The following is a 21,545-nucleotide window of genomic DNA, read 5'->3' as shown; positions in this document are numbered from 1 at the left end:
TACACCGTTCGCTCAGCGAGTTTGGCAACACTGATCCTCTTCATTTATAGTTCCAAAGTCCCTACTTTTAAGTCAAATTAAGCCGAAATTTAATCATAAAACGAGAAAATAGACTTTATTAGCATAAACTACAAAATAGTCTTCATTAAAACAGATCTAAATCAGCTGCTACGTAATAACAAAAAAATCTCAAAATTACACATCAAACTTTAAGGCCTTACATATCACCTTCACGTTCCCCACTCATTTGTCCACGTCTCAACACCTCGATCATCCGCTGGTTCCCTTTCGACACCGCATAACCCAACGGCGTCTCCCCACCTTCATCACTCACGTCCACAACCGCCCCCTTCTCAACCAAGAGCTCCACCACATCCATAAACTGCTGCCCACAAGCATAGTGAAGCGGCACAAACCCGAACCTATTTTTCACATTAACGTCAGCCCCAGCGTCCACCAATTTCTCTACAACATCTCTGCGGCCTTTGATGCACGCATAGTGTATAGGTCTACATCCCAGACGGTCCCCATCATTCAGTTTAGCACCGTATTTGGCCAGAACTTCCACCGTGTCGAAATATCCACGCTCGGAAGCATGAAGAAGAGGAGTTTTGCCTTCCACCGCAACATTCACTTTAGCGCCATTTTGAATCAGGAGCTCCGTAATGTCGCCATTGTGGCCGCAACCGCGCAAAAGGGCGTTTTCTGGTACTTGAGCGCCTTGAACAACTAGGAAAAGGGCGGCTTCGTAGTTTTGGTAAAGGCAAGCGAGGCGTAGTGGAGTATCATCGTCTTCATTGGTAACGTTTATGTCTGCACCACTAGCGACAAGAAGCTGCACGAGAGTAATGTCAGAATCTATGTGTTTTAGAAGGAGGGTGTTTAAGAGATCGGTTTGAAAGGTGTTTTGGGTTAAGAGAAATTCTGCGATATTGTGGTGTTTGTTGTCGAATGCCGATTTCAGTAGATCGACTTTACTGTTCTTCATTACGTTTCTGTAGTACGAAGATCTCATAAGTTTTGTCAAACTGTTGAAGGAACCGTATTTTACAGCCACAAATAAGACAGACGATTCAAACTCATCTTCCACGACAGGTAAATCTTTCATAATATCAAGAAGGTGTGACAAATCAAATACGCAAGCGTAATACACAAGAGTAGCAACATCTTTGAAATTCTCGAAAGTGTGAAGAGGAAGATCGTATTTTTTTGACAGAAGATTTAGAGGTGTTAAGCAATGTGAGCGGTCTGCCAACTCGAAGGCATTAAATTTAAATAAACAATCTCTTTCTTCGGGATTGATCTTTTCCACAAGCTGCTCCACTATTCTACAATATTCTTCATTCTCTTTCTTAACAGAGTCTGCAAATATCCCAAACACTTTATACTTGACGTTAAAAAACTCCCACTTGCTGAGTCTCTCTGGGTACAAATCCAAGAAGTGCTCCCCCCAAGAGCACGCCACCTGTAACACATTTCTTCCAATTCTGTCTTTACTTCTTAATTCTTCATCTTCGCAACTTGTTAGCGCTTCTAGATTTTTATACAGTACTGAAACATGAGCTGGACGTCCTTTTGCCATTATCAAATCAAAAAAGAAACGAATGTTGGTGTTTTTCTTGTCAAAAAAGATCTTGGTAATGCTTCCAAGCAAGTCAGTATGTTCTGATAGATGTACAGCTGCGAAGTACTCACTGTATGAGTTGTGCCAGAAGTCTGGAACGCTGTCGTCTGATACGTGGGTGATGATTCCCACAGAATCCGCCTCAGTCTTGATTTCTTCTAAAAAAGTATCACAATTGACGTTTTGTAAAACACCAGGGAAGTGTAATTTCATAGCTACCATCTCATACATTCTGATTCTATCCTTTTTGAATTTCTGGTTTCGTTTGTAAACCATGTCGTTCCAGCCGTCAAAGTTCTCTTTTTCTTGGTGAAGAACGTTGAATTTTTCGTCAACGAAGCACGCGTATAAATCCGTCAAAGACAAAATGTTGTCCAGGAGTGTTTCATATTTTTTCCAGTTTGTGAGCAGAAGTTCGGTAAACATGTAAATCTGAAGAGGGATTCCTAAAATTTGGTTATATCGAAAGAGCTGGATGTTTTTATTAATCTTAACAAAAATATCCTCTAAATCGTCTTGACAACACTTCAATCTTTCTCGTATATACAGTCTTTGTTCCTCTTCGTCGAACTGCTTGATGGTTCGTGACAAAACACCGAATTTATTTTCAAGACAAGATTCTAAATTATTCCGGGATGTTACCCATTGCTTGAACCCGCGTCTTCTCAGTTCGATGATGATTCTAACAATCACTTCGAAATTATCGTCAGAGGTTTCGTCTAAAGCATCCCAAAAAACACGTTGTTCTTGATAAAAAATCTTTAGTAAGTTTTTTTCTAAGTCGGTGTACTTAGACCCCACTTTGTCTAAAATGTAGGCAACGAATTTCTCCACATCGTCTCCGTTTTGTCGAAAATACTTCGAATGGTCCTTCGGGTACACTAAAATCGTCCAAAAATCCGTCGAGTAGTTGTTCTTCAGGTTCTTCAACAAAGTGGTTTTGCCCATTCCGGCATCGGCACAAATTAAGTTAAGACTATTGTCTTCTTCATACTCTAAAAGTTTCCATTCTTCTATAAAATTGTCTTCTATTAGAAACTTCTTTAAAGCGGAAACGCCATCTTTGCTTCGTACCCATTCAAGTTTTTCGTTATCAATTCTGAATTGGTGACAATTCAAATTTTGAAAGTTGTTGCAAATGGTGTCGAATGTGTCTTTGGAACACTCGTCACAAACGTATATGCTTTTGCCATCTGGTTTACCCCCAAATGACAGTTCTTCGATGTTGATAACATTGATATCGTGATTGATAAACTTTTTAAAAGTAGGTTTCCATCCAATGATGATTAGCAGGGTCTTGGCGACAATTGAGTTTAACAATTTAAAATCTAGAAAAAGTCTGGACACGGACCGCCGAATGTAAGGGCTTGGAAGATCTTCACTTTCTTCTCCAACGGAGAACTGATGATATACCATTTGAAGAAGATGACTTGTTGTCACTACACTTAATACATTGTGACTACACTCAAGAAGACTTTCTAAAGTAATTTCTTTCTTTCCTTGAAAAACACACTTGAACGTTTTGGATATATCTTGAACATCTTGTGGTTGCAAATTTGATAAATACTTAAATGACGAACTCTGATAACTATCACAGCTTCGTTGGCACAAAATAATAAATTTCTTGTTTTGGCACAAACTTAAGGCTTTGTTGACACTTTCGTTTCCTTTAACAACCAAGTGACCAAGGTTAAAGATCCAAAGAAGTAAGTTACATTTATCGTCACTCAAAGAACCTAGTTCTTTGATTCCACTTGAAACCACTTGGTACTTAAGAGCAGTGATACTAACTTCTTTCAACATATCTTTATTTTCTTTAAATTTCTGAACAACAACCCCCAACAACTTGGACAAAGTTTCAAAATCTTCTTCTATAAAATATGTTACGTGAAACTTGGACATAATATCCAAAAGAAGCGACTCTCCAGCTTCTGCTTCTTTATGTAAAACAGAAGTGACAACTTTGATAGAAGGCGACAAAACTTGAGCCGCTATTACTTCTTTCATCAAACCTTTATTCAACTTCACCTTTCTTCCTTCTCGTATGCTCCAATCCGTTACAAATTTGTAGTAGTCACGAAAAATCCTCTCTCCACAGTCAAAAAACTTCTTAAATTTATCTATAGCAGCCGCCTCTATTTGAAAAACGTCCAGTTGATTCGTACACAGAAAAAACTTTTGAAAAAACTCTTCATAAACGTCTTCAACCTCATCATTCTTCACAGTTCGAAACTGATAAAAACATCTCCTCTCGCAGAACTTCATGAAATCTTCGTCAGGTTCATACTTCACGATCTTCACGTCAAAATCATCTCCTTCTATCCTAATCTTTGCTTCTCGTTCGTTATAATTAAATTTTCGATTTGTTAAAATAACCCATTTGAAGGCGTCTTGTTTCAGTTTCACGAAGTCCGCGTGGTACTTCCTGACACTAAAGTCCCCGCTTTTGGTTATCAGGTTTTTCAGGGTTAAGGGCCGGGCGCTGTGCTTCAGCTGAAGAGCGTAAGAGTCCTTGGGTTTCTCTTCATTTCTCCAAGTGATTTCGAGGACGATGTCGTCGAAGGCACCGAAGCTTTCGTCGTTTGAGGAGATTTGGAAGTCTTGGATTTCGTCGTCGAAGATGAAGTCTAAAATGATGTAGGAGATGAACAGGTCTTCATAGTCTTTGCCGCGGTCTGTGGTGCCGGCCCTCTTCTTGAAGAACTAAAAGGTGACTCGTTAGTTGGATGTAAGTGGATGAAGAGTTAATACATACTTCATCGGGCATGTTGGTTTCGTAACAAGTTGCTATCTATAATGCAAAAATTTAACCCTAAAAAGAAAATCAGGTATAACAAGATTATTAGTTATAACAAAGGAAGTTTGTTTATTTAAATTTTAAATATTAAACAACTCAAACATTCAGAATATCAGATCACAGGAATATTCTTAAGACGTTGAAAAATTATTTAATAAATAAAAAATTTTATCCTTGAATTTCTTGATAATAATGTCGAGAATCTTAGTTTCACTCAAATGTGTACAAAGAATTCTATATTTGTGGCACAAATAAACATTATTATTATTATTATTATTTTCCATAAAAAAGACGTAAAAACTGTGATAATTTATTATTGAGAACTACTAACGTCAACAGATGCGGTTAGGATTAATTGAATACAATCCAGCTACTATTCCGTTCTGTTTGAAGTCAAAAACACACAATGATGTACGCTTCCAGGTAGTACATATTCTGAAAACTTGCTAAATTTTAAATTTTAGCGCGTAGATTTACAATCCACATCAAAAAATCGATCACGTCATCAAATATGGACATTCAAGGTTACTGCATGTACTCACCTTAAGTAATCTAGTCATCTTGACTCGACTTGATTTGCCTTTGACGGTTTTTAAAATAGTAGATACATGACACTTGTTTAATTTAATTCAATTTCTTTTATTTTCAATCCGTTGAAAAATAAATTGTATGTACAATGAAGGGTAAAAATGTCTTTGTATAACTGGAGTATGACACATAAAAATCTGTCACACAATGTAATCTTATAATGCTAATATCTACAATTTAATTAAAAGATAAAAAAGCTGTGCAAAAATATTTAAAATTCCCGCGATACCTACGACCAATCCTAATCGACGCCCAATTTTTGACAGATAATATAAACAAATCAAAACAAAACGTCAACAAACACAAATGTCACTGCTTAATTTTGAAAACTAACCTCCAGAGACACATTTTCTACCACCAAATGCCCCAAAATTGGCGCCAGAACAAGCAAACTATTCACATTTTGTCCCAAATTCCATGCCATACATCACCGCACCCCCACAACACAGCTGCCTCTTAGCCTCTGTACGCATGCGCACACTAGTCCCCTCTTTCTCCTTGACTGCCAGCCAATCCCAATGCCCCTTGTGCGGCGGGAAACCGCCGATTTGCCCCAGTCCGTTAAGTTTGGTTAGCAAACGGTCCATGAACTACCAACCGTAAACAAAACCCGCCATATCCCGACAGATGTGGTAGCAGAATCGTCAACACGCAGCACATGCTTCCCGCCAGATCCTTAGGTAAGCCCCCAACTCAGCCCCTCGCCTTTACACAGTGTGACGTTGCAGCTTGATCCAATGAAGCCCCAGCAGCGCGTCGAGCACACCGAAGCGGTCTCCAGCAGGCGACGGGCGCTCTTCCCCTGCGACGACGACGGCGACTCGGATTTGGGGTGCATAAGTCCGCTGAACTTCGACGACGAGGGCCTTGGCAACGTAAAGGCGGCCTTGCTGGACGAGGACTATGATATTATCGGGGTGGTAGTCAAGGGGGACGCGCTGCAGACGCCGGTGAGCGCGGCCGCGGTCACCAAGGTGTTCACGCCGAGCGCGAGCGACGAGTCGCCCACACAGCGCCTAAAGACCCCTCACGACATTTCCGATAATACCAAGTTCCCGAAGCTGGTCCGCACCAAGCAGGTTGACACGGCCCTTACTCTGGATTGCAAAAATCCCAAAGTTCGCACGGCCCTGTTTCCTGAAATTGACATGTCTGTGCCTTCCAGAACGTTTTATCCCAAGGGTGACAGCGACGCGGCGCCGAGGGGGTTCGTGGCGGGAAGCAGGGCCAGCCCCAGGAAGGCGAAGAAGAAGCAGGGGCTGTATTTGTGCAGCAGGAAGAGTCGATACAGGTTAGTGGGTTTTGGTTAAAAAAAGTGGAAAGTGAATTTAGAACTGTGTTGTTACGAGGGGTATGTGTGTATAGCGGAAGTCCAAGCGTTAAAGTACACATGGCATTTGAAAAAGATGAACATCTTTGGTACTAGTAATTGTCAAATGAATCATAAAGAGTTTAAAATTGATCTATTACTACGTAAAAAAGGCACTAAAGTATTTTATTACAACTGTTTACATGTGAAATAATATTTTTTATAATATATTATCTTACGTAAAAATTTACATTCGACAAAGTATAGTTTGAATAAAAAAAACTTACTCAACTATGGATCTAATATAGTATATACAGGATGAATCACTAAGCACGCGCTCCTTAATTTCCGCATTAATTATTGGAAGTAGAAAAAAGTTGTATACTTCTTTGAAGACCATCTACATACTAAAATTATTTTCAATTATACAGAGTGTTCTGTTTTTAGGCCATAACACAACTTAATTTTTTCAAATTGAACACCTACATTTTATTATTATATAATCTTATTCTCTTTATTGTTCTCTTTTTCGTTAGGTATTTTCAAAGTTTAAAGTTGTTAGTTACTAAGATTTTTTTACTTTTTTAAGGGTCATCCCTACGTATTTGATAGAAAAAAAAGAGTAAAAAGCGGTTCTAAAATAAACAGTTCCATTAAAAAACTGAAATATCGATATTTGAAAATTGTAAAGTTTAATTTTTTTATAAACATTATACACGTTAAAATTGTTTTTAAAAAAATGGAGTAACGTACTAACGTCGTATCAGAATTTCAAAAATAAACTACGGTTATGAAGCCTAGGAAAGGCTAATAATATGTAAAATATATGGGTATTCTATTGAAAAAAAAGTGTGTGCTATCCCTCGAAAATAAAACACTTTGTATAGTCGAAAATATTATTGTATACATAGGTACTACTCAAAGAGCCGTACAACTTTATTCTCCGAATTCTTTTTCTCTCTCCCATAACAATAATAATTAATGAAGTATCAAAGACCACGCTGTATATAGTAAAAACATCAACCAAAATGTGTCTGATTATATCCCTCCCTCCAACAAATTGATGAGATCATCTCAAAGTGTTCTAAAGTAGTATGCTTCTGTATGTGTGGTTTTTACCGTGGAGGTCTAGGTTGAGAAAAAAAGCAAAATTGTAAAACATTTTACAATTATTTAACTTCAAAACTATGTAAGTTATCGTAAAACCAATTATTTTTTTTTATTTATCCGCTCCAAAATTTTCATTTCAAAATTTTGCTGTTTATTTTTTTGTTGTCTTTGTAGCTTCTTTGTGATTCTTTTTATGGCTTTTTTAAAGCATTTTTTTAACTCCCTTTCTCGTCTTTTTTTTTACTTTCTTTTTTATTTACTCGTTGACGCTTTTTTTAGTCCACCTTTTAATTCCTACGTTTTTATTTTTGTGGCGTTTTTGATCGCCCTTTTTTTTTCTTTTTTATTTTAGATGTCTTTGTCGCATTTTTACGTCCCTTTCTTGTTGGATCTTTTTTTCAACTGTTTTTAGTTGTTTTTTTGGTCGTTTTTTTTTTGGTCACGTTTTTGTTGATTTTTTAAACGCTTTTTTGCCGTCTTTTTTATTCCCTCTTTTTTTGTTGCATTATTGCTCTTTTTTTCTTCCTTTTTGCCTTTGTTGAATACCTTTTTATCGCTCTTGCAATGTTCGTGTTTTTTCGGACTCCTTTTTGCCCGCCTTTTTGGTCCCCTTTTTACTTCCTGGGCTAAGGAAGTGTTGTAATAGCGTCTATCCGACGAATAGCACTTTTGTGTTTTCTCGACGTTTCATGACCCCTACGAAAATGCGTCCGTGTGTCTTGTCAATTTTTATTAGGCAGGAAATCTCTGAAATTTTATGTCAATGGAATCACGTCATCTCCAAAATTTACAGTAGTAAATTTTATTTAAATTTTATAAAATAACATACTCATGCACTTGTGCTTTATGAATCCGTGTTGAGTTTTCACCCTAGATATCCTGATTTTTGGAAAAAAAAAATCAAAATCGCATAACAACATTTTTCAATTTAACTCTGAAACTGCAAAACCGAACGCTCTGAAATCTTGCAAACGTTTTAAGGCTATCGTAAGTATGCTAATTTATTATTTAAAATTGATGCGTTAATTAATCCCAAAACATTGATGACGTCATCTCAAAATTTTACCTATTAAATCTGAAATATGCAAAATATGACTTTTCTTGTGGTTTATCAATAGATTCATATTTTTTAGAAGTACTTATGCAGGGTGACTCAAAAGAATTCATAGACGTGTCAGTGTACTTTATTAATCAATTCGAAAACGACATTCTAAACATTTTGTCGAAAATTCGAATAAATGGTACTGTTACTTTAGTATTACACTACACCTATTCAAATTGATAGTGTCCTCACTAAAATATTGATGACGTCATCGCAATTTTACGAAACTCACTTAAAACATACGCATACCATGCTTTTGTACCTGTACTTAACAGTCCACATATGTATAACTTTCTTTAACTCGCAGAGGTTATTACAAAAAAATTAAATTCCTAAAATTGTATTTTATAATTTTTCCAAGAACCTGTAGGAACGAGGGAAGTTAAATAACTTTAAACCATTTTTTAGAGAACTTCTTTTGTTTTTTTTTCTTTTTGACGGTTTTTTGTCTACCTTTTTTCCCTTATATTTTTTTGTTTTTGTTTTGTATGGTGTTTTTTTTTCATTTTTTTTTTTCTCGATTTTTTTGTTGCTCATGTTAGATGTCTTTTTGTTGCGTTTATGGTTCCCTCTGTATTACTTGTTTTTTTACATTTTTCGGTCGTTTTTTTTGTCAGATTTTTTCCTTTTTTTGTTAGATTTTTTACTATTTTCTCTTTTTTTTTTTCGTCTTTTTTTTAAATAGTTTTTTTAATGGGTTTTTAAATGCTTTTTGGCACAAAAATTTATGGTCTCTTCTTACTCGTCCATCTTTTGGTCCCTTTTTATTACATTTTTTCCGCTTTTTTTCATTTTTAGTTTCTGAGCGTAAGCAAAGTTAAAATGTAATCGGGTCCGTTGGGCGACTCCCTACTTTTACGTTTTCTCGACCTTTCATGACCCCAAAAGTACGATGAAATAGGTGCCCCGTTTCCGTCTATCTGTCCCCACCAATAATGTGATGACATCGCTTCAAAATTGTACCTCGTAAATGGGTTTTAAATTGTATCAAATAACATAGTACCTACACATGTGGTTTATGCCTCCGTTTTGAGTGTTTATAAACAGCATTTTTTGCGCTGCCATAGTTGTAATTGACATTTTACGTTGACACGTAGCGTGTCGCAATGGCAATGAAAAAGGATCTAGTGTTGCAAAATACAAACGAGGAATTTAAGCTTTGAAAAAATTAATTGATTATCACAAAGTAATTACTACTAATTGATAATCATGTATCTAAAGTTATTATAACAAAAAATGGCTCGAAATTAAAAAAAAAAGTGCAATTTAAGTTGTAATCTTAAATAGGGGAATTTGTTGATCAAAATTTGGATTTGTAGTAATTTGACAGTTGACACTATTCGGTGGTTTGGTTTACGTTGTTGACAACTATTATGTTATTACTGTTTGTTAGTAGTTCTTGTTAATTAAAAAAACCGTTTAAACTTGACGTTATTCGCAACCTCACGCTGAATCAAAATCACAAGATTCTCTCTGATCTGGAGCCGTATATAAAAATGTTTCCACTGGTAAGTATTTCAAACTTCTTGGGCTTGTGTCATTCTGCCGCTTTAAAAACACTGTTAATTTATAAAATTTCGAATGATTTATGTTATGTTTGATGCCAAGAGTACTTTTCAGAACTGAATATATTGTCCACAGTGTGGGTGCTTTCATAATTTCCGACTTAATTTGGAAATGAACCAAGAGCGTCGTTTCAGAAAATTCGCGTTTTATTTTATTTTCTTCGCACCACTTGATGAATTTTTGATATTCGGCTTCATATGGATTTACGGATTTTGCAGGCAACAAATTTGCAATTGCTTTATCTGCAATTTTCTAAATACGTGCACGAATCAGCATTTCAACTTTGAAATTCAAAATCTAGCCAGGACAAATTGACAGATTGGTATTTGACGTATTTGGTGATAAATTCAATACCAACATAATTTTGGTTCAATAATATTTATTCTTTTAGCGATTGAAAAATGTTATTTTTTCAAAAAGGCAGCGCAAAAAAATATTGTATGTTACTCGTGTGAAAACTCCATTGCATTACTCACTTACATACAGCGCTCGACTGCGTCTCGCGCCGTATTACCGTTCGTAATGCAATGGACCGTTTTCAACACTTGTAACATAAATAACTAGTTCGAATGCTTTGCAGATGTTTTAAAGTTCTGATAAGCATGATCAATTTTTAATCAAAATATACTTACTTATCCCCTCCAAAAAATTGATGACATCAGTTCAAAATTTTGCCGAATAAATCTTATCAAAAATGCCCAAAGTATGATGAGTCTATACTTGTGATTTATCAGTGCATTCATATTTTTTGGATTTACTTATACAGGGTGACTCAAAAAATTAATGAATGCGTTATCAGGAACTGCAAAACGGAAGACTTTGAAATCTTGGAGATGTTTTAAAGTTATCACAAGCATGGTAAATTTTTGGTCAAGATGTATTTGCTCATCCCCCTAAAAAATTGATGACGTCACCTCAAAATATTGCGGAATAAATCCTATCATAAATGTGCAAAATATGATGAGTCTATACTTGTGATTTATCGCTGCATTAATATTTTTTAGATTTGCTAATACAGGGTGTCTCAAAAAAAAATGAATGCCTGAGTGAATTTATTTTATTGATTAAATCAATAATTGCAAACCTGAATACTTTGAAATCTTGCAGACGTTTTAATGTTATTGTAAGCATAGTAAATTGTTAATTAAAATATATCTACAATATAAAAAAATGAGAGAATGGGTGGGTGGGCGGGGTTAAGTTTAAATTTTTCCTACAGAATCTTTTATATGCAAATAATAGCTTGTCGCTTTTTTACTCTTTTCTTTTAGTCTCTTCTTTTTTCTTTTTCTTCACATTTTTTGTGTCTTTTTTGGCAAATTCTTTGATGTTTTTTTTAATATGTTGTTCTTGTTGCGTTTTTTTGTGTCTTTTTTGGCGAATTCTTTGATGTCTTTTTTTTTAATATGTTGTTGCGTTTTTTGTGTCGTTTTTGTGTTCTTGTTAAAAAGTGGTTTATTGTCGAAACTTACTTGAAACATACGCATAGCATACTACTTTACCTCACAATCCACACATCTTTATTTTAACTTACACGAGTTTTTCAAAAATAATAAAATTCGCAAAATCAGGTTTTATAATTTTTAGAAGACACTGGATGTCTTTGAGGGTACTTCAGGCAAGCAAATCCTGTCTAAATAACTAACTGGTCTAAACCAGTTTTTTTATTTCATTAAAAATGACGTAAAAATCTAACGTTTTTACTGAACAGGAGTAGATTAAACCGAAAGCTTTTTTTTTGAAAGAAACACAACTAAAACTTATCAAAATAATAATAATAACGTTCCGATTTCAAAAATTACAACGTTTAATAAATCTCGTAAATATGTAATTTTAACATGATGCAATTTTCAAGGTTAAAAATACTAATAAAAATTTCTGTAGATTGATGAATAAATAAATGTTAGGTGATGTTGTTTAATCACAAGAATTCTGAAATTCAGAAAGAATAAGAATTTTTGATTAGCCCTAAACCCAAATTTTGGAAAACCATCAATAAATTCAACCAAAAAGGTTTTTTTTCCTAAGAAAAAGTTTACTATAATGATGAAACTACCATTTATTCATATGATGTAAAATCATCTGGAGATTTCGTTGTGTAAAACTACAAAAACCTTTCTCCTGTAGATCCGGTCAGATCAACGCCGGCGTCCGCCACAAAATCAAGAAACGCAAAGTAAAAAAAATCAGCCGCATCGCGGCCCTCCAGGCCGCCATCAACATCATCCAGAACTCCCCCCTCAACACCATCCTCCCCGAACCCTCGCCGTCGCAGTCACCCCCTTCCCCTACCCCATCACCCTCACCGCCGCCCCGCGACCCCACGCCCAGCCCCGAGCCCGACCCCTCGAAGAAGTTCTTCAAGTCGTCGCGCCACAAGGGCGTCGTCACCGTCAACGCCAACATAAAGCTCGAAATGAACAACGGTCGCCTCACCTTGTTGTCCGGCAAGCAGCCCGTGAAGCGGGCCCGACCCCGCGACGACACCAACCCCTCCAAAAGGGCCAAGCTCGACTTCGACACCCAGCAGCCGCTCATCCCCGAGAAGGACATCTCCAGCATCATCCAGACGCTGGAGGACAACAAAGAGAACGAGAAGAACGACGTGCTGATGTCGCCCACGTCGCAGATGTGCAACATGACGTCCGGGCTGGCTCTGAACAGCCCGAAGAAGGCCCGGGATTTGAGCGCAGTGCTGGAGAGCATGCCGGGGAACAACGAGGGGCAAACAAAGCTGTTCCCGGTGTTTTACCCAGGCAGGACGGCGTTGCCTGCGAAAAGTGAGGGTAAAGTGGCTGCAGTGAGGAAGTTCAGGGGTCTTGGAAAGGACCAGATGCTGTTGGACGCCGGGCAGAAGCGCTGGGGGGTGACGCAGTGTTCCGAGTGCAAAATCGTGTACCACATGGGTGACCCAGGGGACGAAATCATGCATCTGAATTACCATAATGCCAGTCATTTTTTTAGGTTTAATGTAAGGTGGAGGAGAGTTTTGGATTGTGGGTGTGTTAATGTGGGTTTTGTAGGGTTGGAAGAACGAGAGGGTTGTTACGAGCGGTTTCCTGGATGGGAGGATTGTGCAGATTGTTCCCGGGGATCCCAAGATCTGGTGGAAAAAAGTTAAGGAAGTGATGGAGGTGATTAATCGGGATTTGGGCTACTACGACATTGAGTTCAATACAGCTAATTCACAGGTAAGTGTGAGTTGATGAGGATAAGTGTATGATAAAAGTGATCCCTATAATCTCGGTACCCAAATTGCAAAAATAGTAACACCGTACAATGACTAAAATAATAACCTAATTTTATTCTCTGAATTCGCAAATGCGTATTTTCGGTTTAATCCCACTCAAGGGCGACTTCCAAATTAGTTTTTATTTATAGAATAAAGTGATCCATTATGACTACCTACTGTCTGTGCCAAAAATTCTGCATTTATCATTTAATTTTATTGATACACGGGTAACCCCATTTATACATAGTAAAACAAAATTAAACGTTGTACTGGTGCAAGTCAAGAGAACAAATTTAAGATAACTGAACTATCTATCATATGCTGATTTAATACGACGTTTAAATTTATTTCTATTGCTAAAGAGATCTTCTTCGTCAATAAATTTATTGTATTGTTAATCTTGCCATCAGTTAAGTAACTCGACAGTCAGTTAAAAATTGTCAAAAAAAAGTCCATGTTATACACATGAAAAATTCATTAATTTGAACGAATAGAAAAACCAAAAAATTGTAAAACATTGGGAGATCGAGCAATCAAAAAGTTGAAACATCGATATATCGAGAAATTGAGGAACCAAAAAAAAATTGTAAAAATCGAAAAATTAAAATATCCGAAATGAGAAATCGAAAACTTGAAAAATCTAAGAATCGAAAAGTATAAAAAATTTTAAAATCAGATAATCAATATGTGAAGAAATTGCAATATTAAAAAATCATAAAATCGAAAAATTGAAAAATCTAAAATTTAAAAATTTGGTCGAAAGCTGTTTAGACAGAACTTCCCTCGCACCCAAAGAATACTGAAACATATTCAGCATTTTGAGTTGAGTTTTTACTTTACAGAATTTTGTGATGATGACGTCGTCAACATTTTTGCAAGGACACGTATATCAACTTGGATTGGTGCACTGTAATAATAAAAATAACAGTAATGTGTTCCCAACATTTTTTGGGAAAATGGAGTGAGCCGTTCCTGATTTAATGAATAAAATAAATTGGCACATTCATAAATTTTTTTGAGCCACCTGTATAAGCAAAGCTAAAAAATATGAATGCAATGATAAATCAGAAGTAAAAACTCGTCATATTTTGCAAATTTCGGGTAGACTTAGGAATTTAACTCGGTACTATAGAAATTTGCAATTTATCACCATTAAATTTCACAAGTTTTTACAAATTTAATGGGGTCAAAATCAGTTTTATCTTAACAAATACTAGGACCGCCCACCCGCCCCCTATTTTCCTAGAGGATATGTCGTTTGCCGAAATCAGTCTTATCTTACCAAGTACGAGCTCCGCCCACCCGCCCCCTATTTTCTCAGACGATATGTCATTTGCCAAAATAAGACTTATGTTAGCAAGTTCTAGCCCCGCCCACCCGCCCATTTATTTTCTTAGTACTTACTAAGATAAGTCTTATTTTGGCAAATGACATATCCTCTGAGAAAACAGGGGCGGGTGGGCGGGGCTAGTACTTGCTCAGATAAGACTGATTTTGGCAAACGCCATACCCTCTGAGAAAATAGGGGGCGGGTGGGCGGGGCTACCACTTGCTAAGATAAGATTGATTTTCCCCCTATTGTCCTATTGAACTTGTAAAATTTAAAAGGTGTTAAATTGCATATTTCCATAGTAACCAGTTAAATTTCTAAATTTGTTTGGATATTTGTTTTTTAACAACTCAGTCATTAATTTTTCTGAGACACCCTGTATAAGCGAATATTAATTATATATTAAAAATAAATCATAAGTGTTGACTCATCATATTTTACACATTTAAGATATATTCATCAATATTTTGAGGTGACGTCATAATTTTGGGGGGGGGGGGGGGGGGTGAGCAAATACATTTTGATCAAAAATTTACCATGCTTATGATAACTTTAAAACATCTCCAAGATTTCAAACGATTAGGTTTTGCAGTTCCTGATTAAATTAATAAAATAAATTCACGCATTCATTAATTTATTTTTGAGTCACCCTGTTTAAGCATATTTTGCACATTTTAGATAAGATTTATCCGGTAAAATGTTGAGGATAATCAAATATACTTTGATTTAAAATGTGTTATGCTTACCATAAGTTTAAAACATCTGCAAGATTTCAAAGCATTCAGTTTGGCAGATTCAAAAATAAATTGCTAAATGTTTTTATAATTGTGATTTTTTCCAAAAATCTAGACGTTTTGGTTAAAAAGTCAACACGGAGTCATAGACTACATGTGTAGGACTATGTTATTTTATACAATTTAAAACCGATTTACTATGAACAATATTGAAGTGACGTCATCACGTGATTGGTGGGGATGATTTGACAAATTTTGGTTAGCATTTTAAAATCTACATGATATATGCTAATATAAATACAAAAAATCGGCCCAAGACTTTCGGAGATTTTCTGCCTAATCAAAATCAGGACGGCAGACAGACAGACGGAAACGGGAGACCTATTTCTCGACGACCGAGGGAATCGATTACAATACTTCCTTCGCTAACGCTCGGGAAGTAAAAATCAAAAATTTAAAAATTAAAATATCGAAAATCTAAAAATGGAGAAATTGGAACATCAAAAAAATCGAAAAACCATGAAATCGAGATATTCAAAAACTGAAACATCGAGAAATCGAAGTATCAAAAGTTCGAGAAATCGAGAAATGGAAAAGTCGAGAACTCAAAAAATCGAATAGTTAAAAACTGAAAAATTGAAAAATCGAAAAAACCAAAACCGGGAAGTCGAAAAATGGAAAGACAGAAATTAAAACATCAAAAAACTGAAAAATAAAAAAAAAATCAAGAAATGGAAACATCAAAAAATTGAAAAATCTAAAGTTTAAAAAGGAAAAAAAACCCAAAACTGAAACGTTAAAAAATCGAAAAATTAAATAATTGAAAAACCGAAACACTGGAAAGTCGGGAAATTGAGAAATAGGAAAATTAAAAAACCGTTTAATTCAACAAATTGAGAAATCGAAAAAAAGAAAATTTATAAACGTCAAACATTAAAAAATCGTAAACTGAAACATTGGAAAATTGGGAAATCAAAATATGAAGAAATGAAAATATCAAAAAATTGAGAAATCAAGAGTTCCAAAATCTCAAAGTCGAAAAATTGGAAAATTGAGAAATCGCAAAATTCTTCTACAATTTTGAGTTTCTTTCCAAAAATGTAGATGTCTAGGATAAAAATTCATAACGGATTTATAAACCACATTTAAATAACATTTATTCGATAAACTATGAGATGACATGGAGGCCATAAACGGATAAACGTTTGCAAGATTTCAAGGCATTTGATTTGGAAGTTAAATTATAAAATGTTTTACAATTATGATCTTTTGATCTTTTTTTTTTTCAAAAATCGTGATATTTAAGATAAAAACTCAACACGGATTCTTAAATCACACTTGTATATAAGGGGGCATAAACGAAAAACTTTTGATTAACGATTTACCATCCTTACGATAATCTTAAAACATTTGCAAGATTTCAGAACATTCGATTTAAATTGCAAAATGTTGTTATATAATGTTTTGATGTTTTTTTAAAAAATTTGGATGTCTCGGGTAAAAACTCGACACAGATTCATAAACCACATGTGCAAGAATATCCTATTTTATACAATTTAAATAACATTTACTAATGTAAATTTTACACATGACGTCATCTTATTGTTGGTGGGGATGACTAGCTAAATTTTGGTTGGCGTTTTATGTACACCATATTCGTAATTTACATATAAAATTTGACAATAATCGATCCATCTGTCTAATAAAAAAAACCGGACAGACGAGAGACAAACGGACGGAAACAGGAGACCTATTTTTTCGTACTATAGGGGTTATGAAACGTCGATAAAAATTAAAAGTGGCCAGTCGTCCAGTGGACTCGATTTCAATACTTGCTTAATTTACGCTCAGGAAATACAAATTGAAAAGATACCATTAATATTTATAATAAATAATTATATAATTATTATTAAACGCCAATTTATGATTTACGTGTCATTTATGTACAAAATAAATATTAGTGTTCCACAATTTGACCCATGAGGAACACCAAAAACCACAGGACTGAAGATCACAAACATTTGTTATTTAATTATTTTCCAGATATTCTTCTACATCAAAAATAAAACCATAATCGGCGCTCTGGTAGCCGAGGCGAAAACTTCCGCCCACAAACTCCTCACGACCCATCAGGACCAAGTGGACCTGTGTTCCGAGGAATCTTACCCCATCAAATGCGGCGTCTCCCGCATCTGGGTGGCCCAAAACCAACGCAAAAAAGGCGTCGCCAGCACCTTGATGGACTCCCTCAAACGAAACTTCATTTTCGGGTATATTTTAAAAAATGAAGACGTAGCGTTCAGCTCTCCTACCGAAATGGGGAAGCTATTTGGACAGAGTTATTTCAAAACTCCAAATTTTTTCATTTACTTTGTATAATTAATTTGCCATATATTTTTATTCCTTGTTGCGTGTATTTTTGATACTTTAATAAATATAATTTTACAGAATTCGTGAAAATTTAACAACGTATAGATGCTCCCCGCGGAGCTTCCGCTCCAAGATAACGTCACTCTTAAAATTATTTTCATTCATAAAACGCTGGATTTCTTGTATATTGTTCTCTTTTAAAAGCACCATATAGCACACACCCTTCTCACTCAAGAGCAGATCTAGAGTGGAAAGCACCTTATCAGTAACTTGACGTCCATGAAAACCCCCAGCCCATGCTCTATTCAATCCATTTCCAACGACTTCACACGGATCCGTAACGACATAAGGCGGGTTAAATAACAATACATCAAATAAACGATTTCGAAAAGCCCCTAACAAGTCCATATTAACACAATCCACTTTTCTCCCATTTAAAACGGCAGTCTCGGCAGTTGCTTGGCACGCCTCTGGGTTAATATCAGTTGCAAAACAAGCGCAAGCTAAAAAAGAAGCCAAAGCTGTGATCACAACGCCACTTCCTGATCCGATTTCGACAGCAAACTCCACCCCCAGATTTTTCAAAAATGGCATTTCTTTCTCCAGCGCGTCGAGGAACAGGAACGTGTCTTCGCTGGGCTCGTAGACCTCCTCTCGTCCTTTTAAATTGTAGCGTGGAGTTTCTAGCATTATGGCGATTGATCCTCAATAGTATTATTCAAGATAATCTTCCGTTTTACTGTTTCTTTCTCAATGGAAGCGTGCACTTTGTTCAGCCTGTCTTGCACGTTCTGCAAGATGTTGGATAAAACTGTTACGCGCTGTTTGGCATTAATCAACTTCTTAACGTAGACGTCGAGATCGACGGTTGATTGTTGGTTGTCGTTGATTTTTTTGAGCTCTTCGTGAAGGGATTCAATGCACTGTTTGAGCTCAAGCTGCGAAATTCTGAAACAAATTCGTCTTTTGAAATTTTGTAATGTTGCATTATTTAAGATGAAAGGATTAAATAAATGTTTAGTTGCTGGTACAATGATTAAAACATGACATTAGGAGATTAATTAGCACAATAGAACAAAGGAGTTTTCATGGTAAGATACCTTGTTGCACGCACTCGTTCGTCAAGCTGGTCCACCGTGGGCTTGATCAGCCCCATAAGACCCTCCGCTAGCGTGTCTCGCGTGGGGTTATCGCAGAAATTCTCGGTATTTTCGTCGATTGAAGTCGCTGTACTTTCTGTGTCCACGTCCATCTTAACCTCACTTTACTGACAAGTGACAAGTGAAAACAGAAGCGACAAGTGACAGATGACAGGTGACAACTTTAAATAAATTAAAAATTCACTGATTGTAAAATTGTCTGTTATTTATTTGATGTGGCTATTGTCACTGCGGCGGCTTTATCTTGCTACTATCGTCAACGATCTTCATTTTTGATGGTTCAATATGCAGCTGCCTCTTGATATTTTGAGTTTTCTAAAATTTATTGCCAACTTTGTTCAGTATAAATCATCCCACAACTACAGTCATGTTTTCGCTTTTTTCTTACTTGTTGTTATTTACCTCGTGTTGTTGCGGCGTTAGATCGTTGTTTGAATTTCCCCCCCGCTTCACTTGCCGGCGGCGGTGCAGATGTCGCCACCGCCGCCAGTTGTCACTAGTAAGTCAAAATGGCTGCCAGCGATGAAGAGCCTATGCATCATTTGTACGAAGTTTTTACCAATTGTTTCAATAAAATCGCCAACAAAGCCCCAGGTGAGTCGCTTTTCCAGTAACTGCCGCCCCCGCGAACGCCTCCCGAGCGTCGTGGGGGCCGTGCGCGCCCGCTTTCAGCCCGAAATATCCCCCCAGTTCTACGCGTGCGATTCAAAACATTAAAACAGCTTGTTTAAAAGCCCTAAAATCGGGCCGTAAGGGCCGTTGGTCACTAAAATCGGGCCCGAGGGGTTCGTGCGAACCCGAATATGCGAGACCTACGCCAATTTCGACACTCTGGAGCGATTTCCACCGCGGTGTTGTCATTGTGTTGAGAGTGGTTTATTTACGTTCGGAGCCCTTCGGAGGTGGCAGAAGGTGAATATCAGTGGTTGTGTGCGTGGGGCTTCTTGCCCGGGGGCGGTGCAACAGGGTGTCTCGCGTTCGAATAGTTTTTGTTTGAGGGTGGCAGTATTGTCGCGGAAAGTTATCAAGTAGGCGAGAAAATGTCACTTTGATGTCAGTTTTGGGAATTGACAAGTTGACAAGTCAGGTTATAAAATACAACGGGGGGGAATCGGGGGTGGTTTTTTTTTTGGAATAGGTTTAGGTTTTTTGTTGTTTTTGACACGTGACTCCGTGGAGGGCCTTATCACGTGGAGCACCTCGCCTTCGGCTCGTCAAGTGGGTAGCTTGCCCCTTCGCAGGATCACCCGGCCCAGAGCCCCCGGCCAATATGGGTCATATTCACATTAATTGCTCTTACGAATTGGTCCCTACGACATGAACAGTTAGAGTTCATTATCCTTGCGTTAAAATGCTCGTGTGTGTATCTTCTTTCGTTCTTGTTTACGCCTAATGTCTTGCTGTTATTTCCAACAGGTAAAGTGAGACGACTACATCAAACGTGGCCGCGTTTTCAGATAGTTCGTTATACTACAAAACATCTGCTTTTGGTATTCAACCGTCTTTTACAAGACATCACAATTTTGCCTCTTATTACCTAATGAATTAGAGTTTTTCGTCTCGTTCTCGTTTAATTTATTGAAGTTTTTTCACTCGAGATTCGGTTCCAATAAATTATCGCGATCGTAAAAAAGAAAAGCTCCTCCGAATAAAGGCAACGGATAAAGTGGCGTTAGCCGTTATGGTCATTGATGGTAGTAGTGTTGCGTAATTTATTTGATCGATTTTTGAGTGGCGAAAAGGTCCTGTTAGGAGTCGGGAGCGATTCACGATTAATGGCTTTTACAGCGAAGATAGATCTGAAAAACCGTTACATTGTTGCAATAAATGAGACCTTTAAACTGTTTGTTATTTTACTTGTGATTTATTACCGTTTCTAGTTTTTTCGGGTTGAACAGTTGGATTAAAATTTTGCTCCTGTTCCGTTCAACTACTAATCAAAGCTTTCAACGAACTGTTCATACGCATATACGAAACATTGTTTTTTTATGCAAATTCGGTTTATTCCGTTTTCTTCAGGTTCCGACATATGGTGTGAACGAATTTTTGACACTTTGAAGAGAACTGTGCTACCAGATTTCATTATTTGTCTTGCACGACCCACTATTTTTTATTTTTCTTTGAACAACGTTATTTCGATTAAGATTGCGACTGTAACCGATCCTGCGCAAGCTGTCAATTTATATTTATTTATTAATTTTTTACACTTTCTGTTGACTTTTCGCTGTTTCGACCTCAAAATACAGCAGTTTTGGTTACAAATATGAGATGATCATTTAAATTTGGCGTCGGAGAAGGCCACAATAAAAAATGCTTTGTGTCAATTACGCTGTTTTAGATAAGTTATGGATGTTAAACGTCACGGCCACGGTTTAAAAGTCACACCAACCAAACGACGGTTTAAGCGGGCAATCGGGCGACTTTTTTGATTCCGCGCAAATGATGTAGTTAGTGTCTTACTTCATGTCTATTTTTAAATTTTTGTTTTGACTTTTATGGCAATTTCGTGTGATGGATTTAACGGACACCGGAAATAACTTTGTAAGACGTTCATTGTTATCATGTGCCAGATTCAAGTTAGCATTTACGATTCCCTAAATTTTTCACAGTTTTTGATTTGCAC

The 21,545-nt window shown here is 36.6% G+C and overlaps 5 protein-coding genes across 14 annotated transcripts in view; 2 read left to right on the top strand and 3 right to left on the bottom strand.

Annotated features, from left to right (window-relative positions):
• Positions 1 to 88: 88 nt before the first annotated feature.
• On the bottom strand, positions 89 to 5,475 carry LOC135124521 (uncharacterized). Of its 3 annotated transcripts, none has more exons than XM_064049637.1 (3): positions 5,344 to 5,475; positions 4,380 to 4,415; positions 89 to 4,327 (listed from the first exon to the last, which is right to left on the bottom strand). In XM_064049637.1, exons 1-3 carry the CDS (start codon positions 5,431 to 5,433, stop codon positions 218 to 220), a joined length of 4,236 nt encoding a protein of 1,411 aa, XP_063905707.1. In that variant the 5' UTR covers positions 5,434 to 5,475; the 3' UTR covers positions 89 to 217. The 3 variants fall into 3 exon arrangements, with proteins under 3 accessions (XP_063905707.1, XP_063905708.1, XP_063905709.1); XM_064049638.1 differs by having other exon boundaries at positions 4,380 to 4,436; positions 5,344 to 5,435; XM_064049639.1 differs by lacking the exon at positions 5,344 to 5,475 and adding an exon at positions 4,964 to 5,310 and having other exon boundaries at positions 4,380 to 4,436.
• Positions 5,444 to 17,842, top strand: LOC135124522 (N-acetyltransferase eco). 2 transcript variants are annotated; one of them, XM_064049642.1, is made up of 6 exons: positions 5,444 to 5,689; positions 5,738 to 5,841; positions 6,175 to 6,300; positions 12,224 to 13,067; positions 13,120 to 13,287; positions 17,436 to 17,842. In XM_064049642.1, exons 2-6 carry the CDS (start codon positions 5,747 to 5,749, stop codon positions 17,769 to 17,771), a joined length of 1,569 nt encoding a protein of 522 aa, XP_063905712.1. In that variant the 5' UTR covers positions 5,444 to 5,689; positions 5,738 to 5,746; the 3' UTR covers positions 17,772 to 17,842. The 2 variants fall into 2 exon arrangements, with proteins under 2 accessions (XP_063905712.1, XP_063905710.1); XM_064049640.1 differs by having other exon boundaries at positions 5,738 to 6,300.
• On the bottom strand, positions 17,787 to 18,452 carry LOC135124525 (methyltransferase N6AMT1). Its single transcript, XM_064049653.1, has one exon. The coding sequence runs from the start codon at positions 18,450 to 18,452 to the stop codon at positions 17,835 to 17,837; it is 618 nt and encodes a 205-aa protein (XP_063905723.1). The 3' UTR covers positions 17,787 to 17,834.
• On the bottom strand, positions 18,452 to 19,053 carry LOC135124526 (SNAPIN protein homolog). Its single transcript, XM_064049654.1, has 2 exons — positions 18,863 to 19,053; positions 18,452 to 18,710 (listed from the first exon to the last, which is right to left on the bottom strand). The coding sequence occupies exons 1-2, from the start codon at positions 19,012 to 19,014 to the stop codon at positions 18,452 to 18,454; spliced, it is 411 nt and encodes a 136-aa protein (XP_063905724.1). The 5' UTR covers positions 19,015 to 19,053.
• A 352-nt stretch (positions 19,054 to 19,405) lies between these two features.
• Positions 19,406 to 21,545, top strand: part of LOC135124523 (protein daughterless-like) — a 39,782-nt gene continuing 37,642 nt past the window's right edge. For all 7 annotated transcript variants that reach the window (XM_064049649.1, XM_064049645.1, XM_064049646.1 and 4 more), the window contains exon 1: positions 19,406 to 19,516. In XM_064049649.1, the coding sequence (XP_063905719.1) occupies positions 19,432 to 19,516 (85 nt within the window). In that variant the 5' untranslated portion in view covers positions 19,406 to 19,431. The remainder of the gene's footprint in view (positions 19,517 to 21,545) is intronic.

The sequence above is a fragment of the Zophobas morio genome, unplaced genomic scaffold, assembly GCF_036711695.1.
Source record: "Zophobas morio isolate AGI-343-1 ecotype UQ-CSIRO unplaced genomic scaffold, CSIRO_AGI_Zmor_V1 ptg000007l, whole genome shotgun sequence".
In the NCBI taxonomy this organism is placed as follows: Eukaryota; Metazoa; Arthropoda; class Insecta; order Coleoptera; family Tenebrionidae; genus Zophobas; species Zophobas morio.
The sequence above is the reverse complement of the archived record's forward strand: the minus strand, read 5'-3'. Positions and strand labels throughout refer to the sequence as shown.

Coding starts and splice junctions, on each gene's coding strand:
- LOC135124521 (XM_064049637.1), bottom strand. CDS start 5,433: ATGGCATGGAATTTGGGACAAAATGTGAATAGTTTGCTTGTTCTGGCG. Junction 4,416..5,343: donor TAGAAAATGTGTCTCTGGAG/GTTAGTTTTCAA, acceptor TTTGCATTATAG/ATAGCAACTTGTTACGAAAC. Junction 4,328..4,379: donor AAACCAACATGCCCGATGAA/GTATGTATTAAC, acceptor GTCACCTTTTAG/TTCTTCAAGAAGAGGGCCGG.
- LOC135124522 (XM_064049640.1), top strand. CDS start 5,747: ATGAAGCCCCAGCAGCGCGTCGAGCACACCGAAGCGGTCTCCAGCAGG. Junction 13,068..13,119: donor GTCATTTTTTTAGGTTTAAT/GTAAGGTGGAGG, acceptor TGGGTTTTGTAG/GGTTGGAAGAACGAGAGGGT. Junction 13,288..17,435: donor TCAATACAGCTAATTCACAG/GTAAGTGTGAGT, acceptor ATTATTTTCCAG/ATATTCTTCTACATCAAAAA.
- LOC135124525 (XM_064049653.1), bottom strand. CDS start 18,452: ATGCTAGAAACTCCACGCTACAATTTAAAAGGACGAGAGGAGGTCTAC.
- LOC135124526 (XM_064049654.1), bottom strand. CDS start 19,014: ATGGACGTGGACACAGAAAGTACAGCGACTTCAATCGACGAAAATACC. Junction 18,711..18,862: donor GAACGAGTGCGTGCAACAAG/GTATCTTACCAT, acceptor AATTTGTTTCAG/AATTTCGCAGCTTGAGCTCA.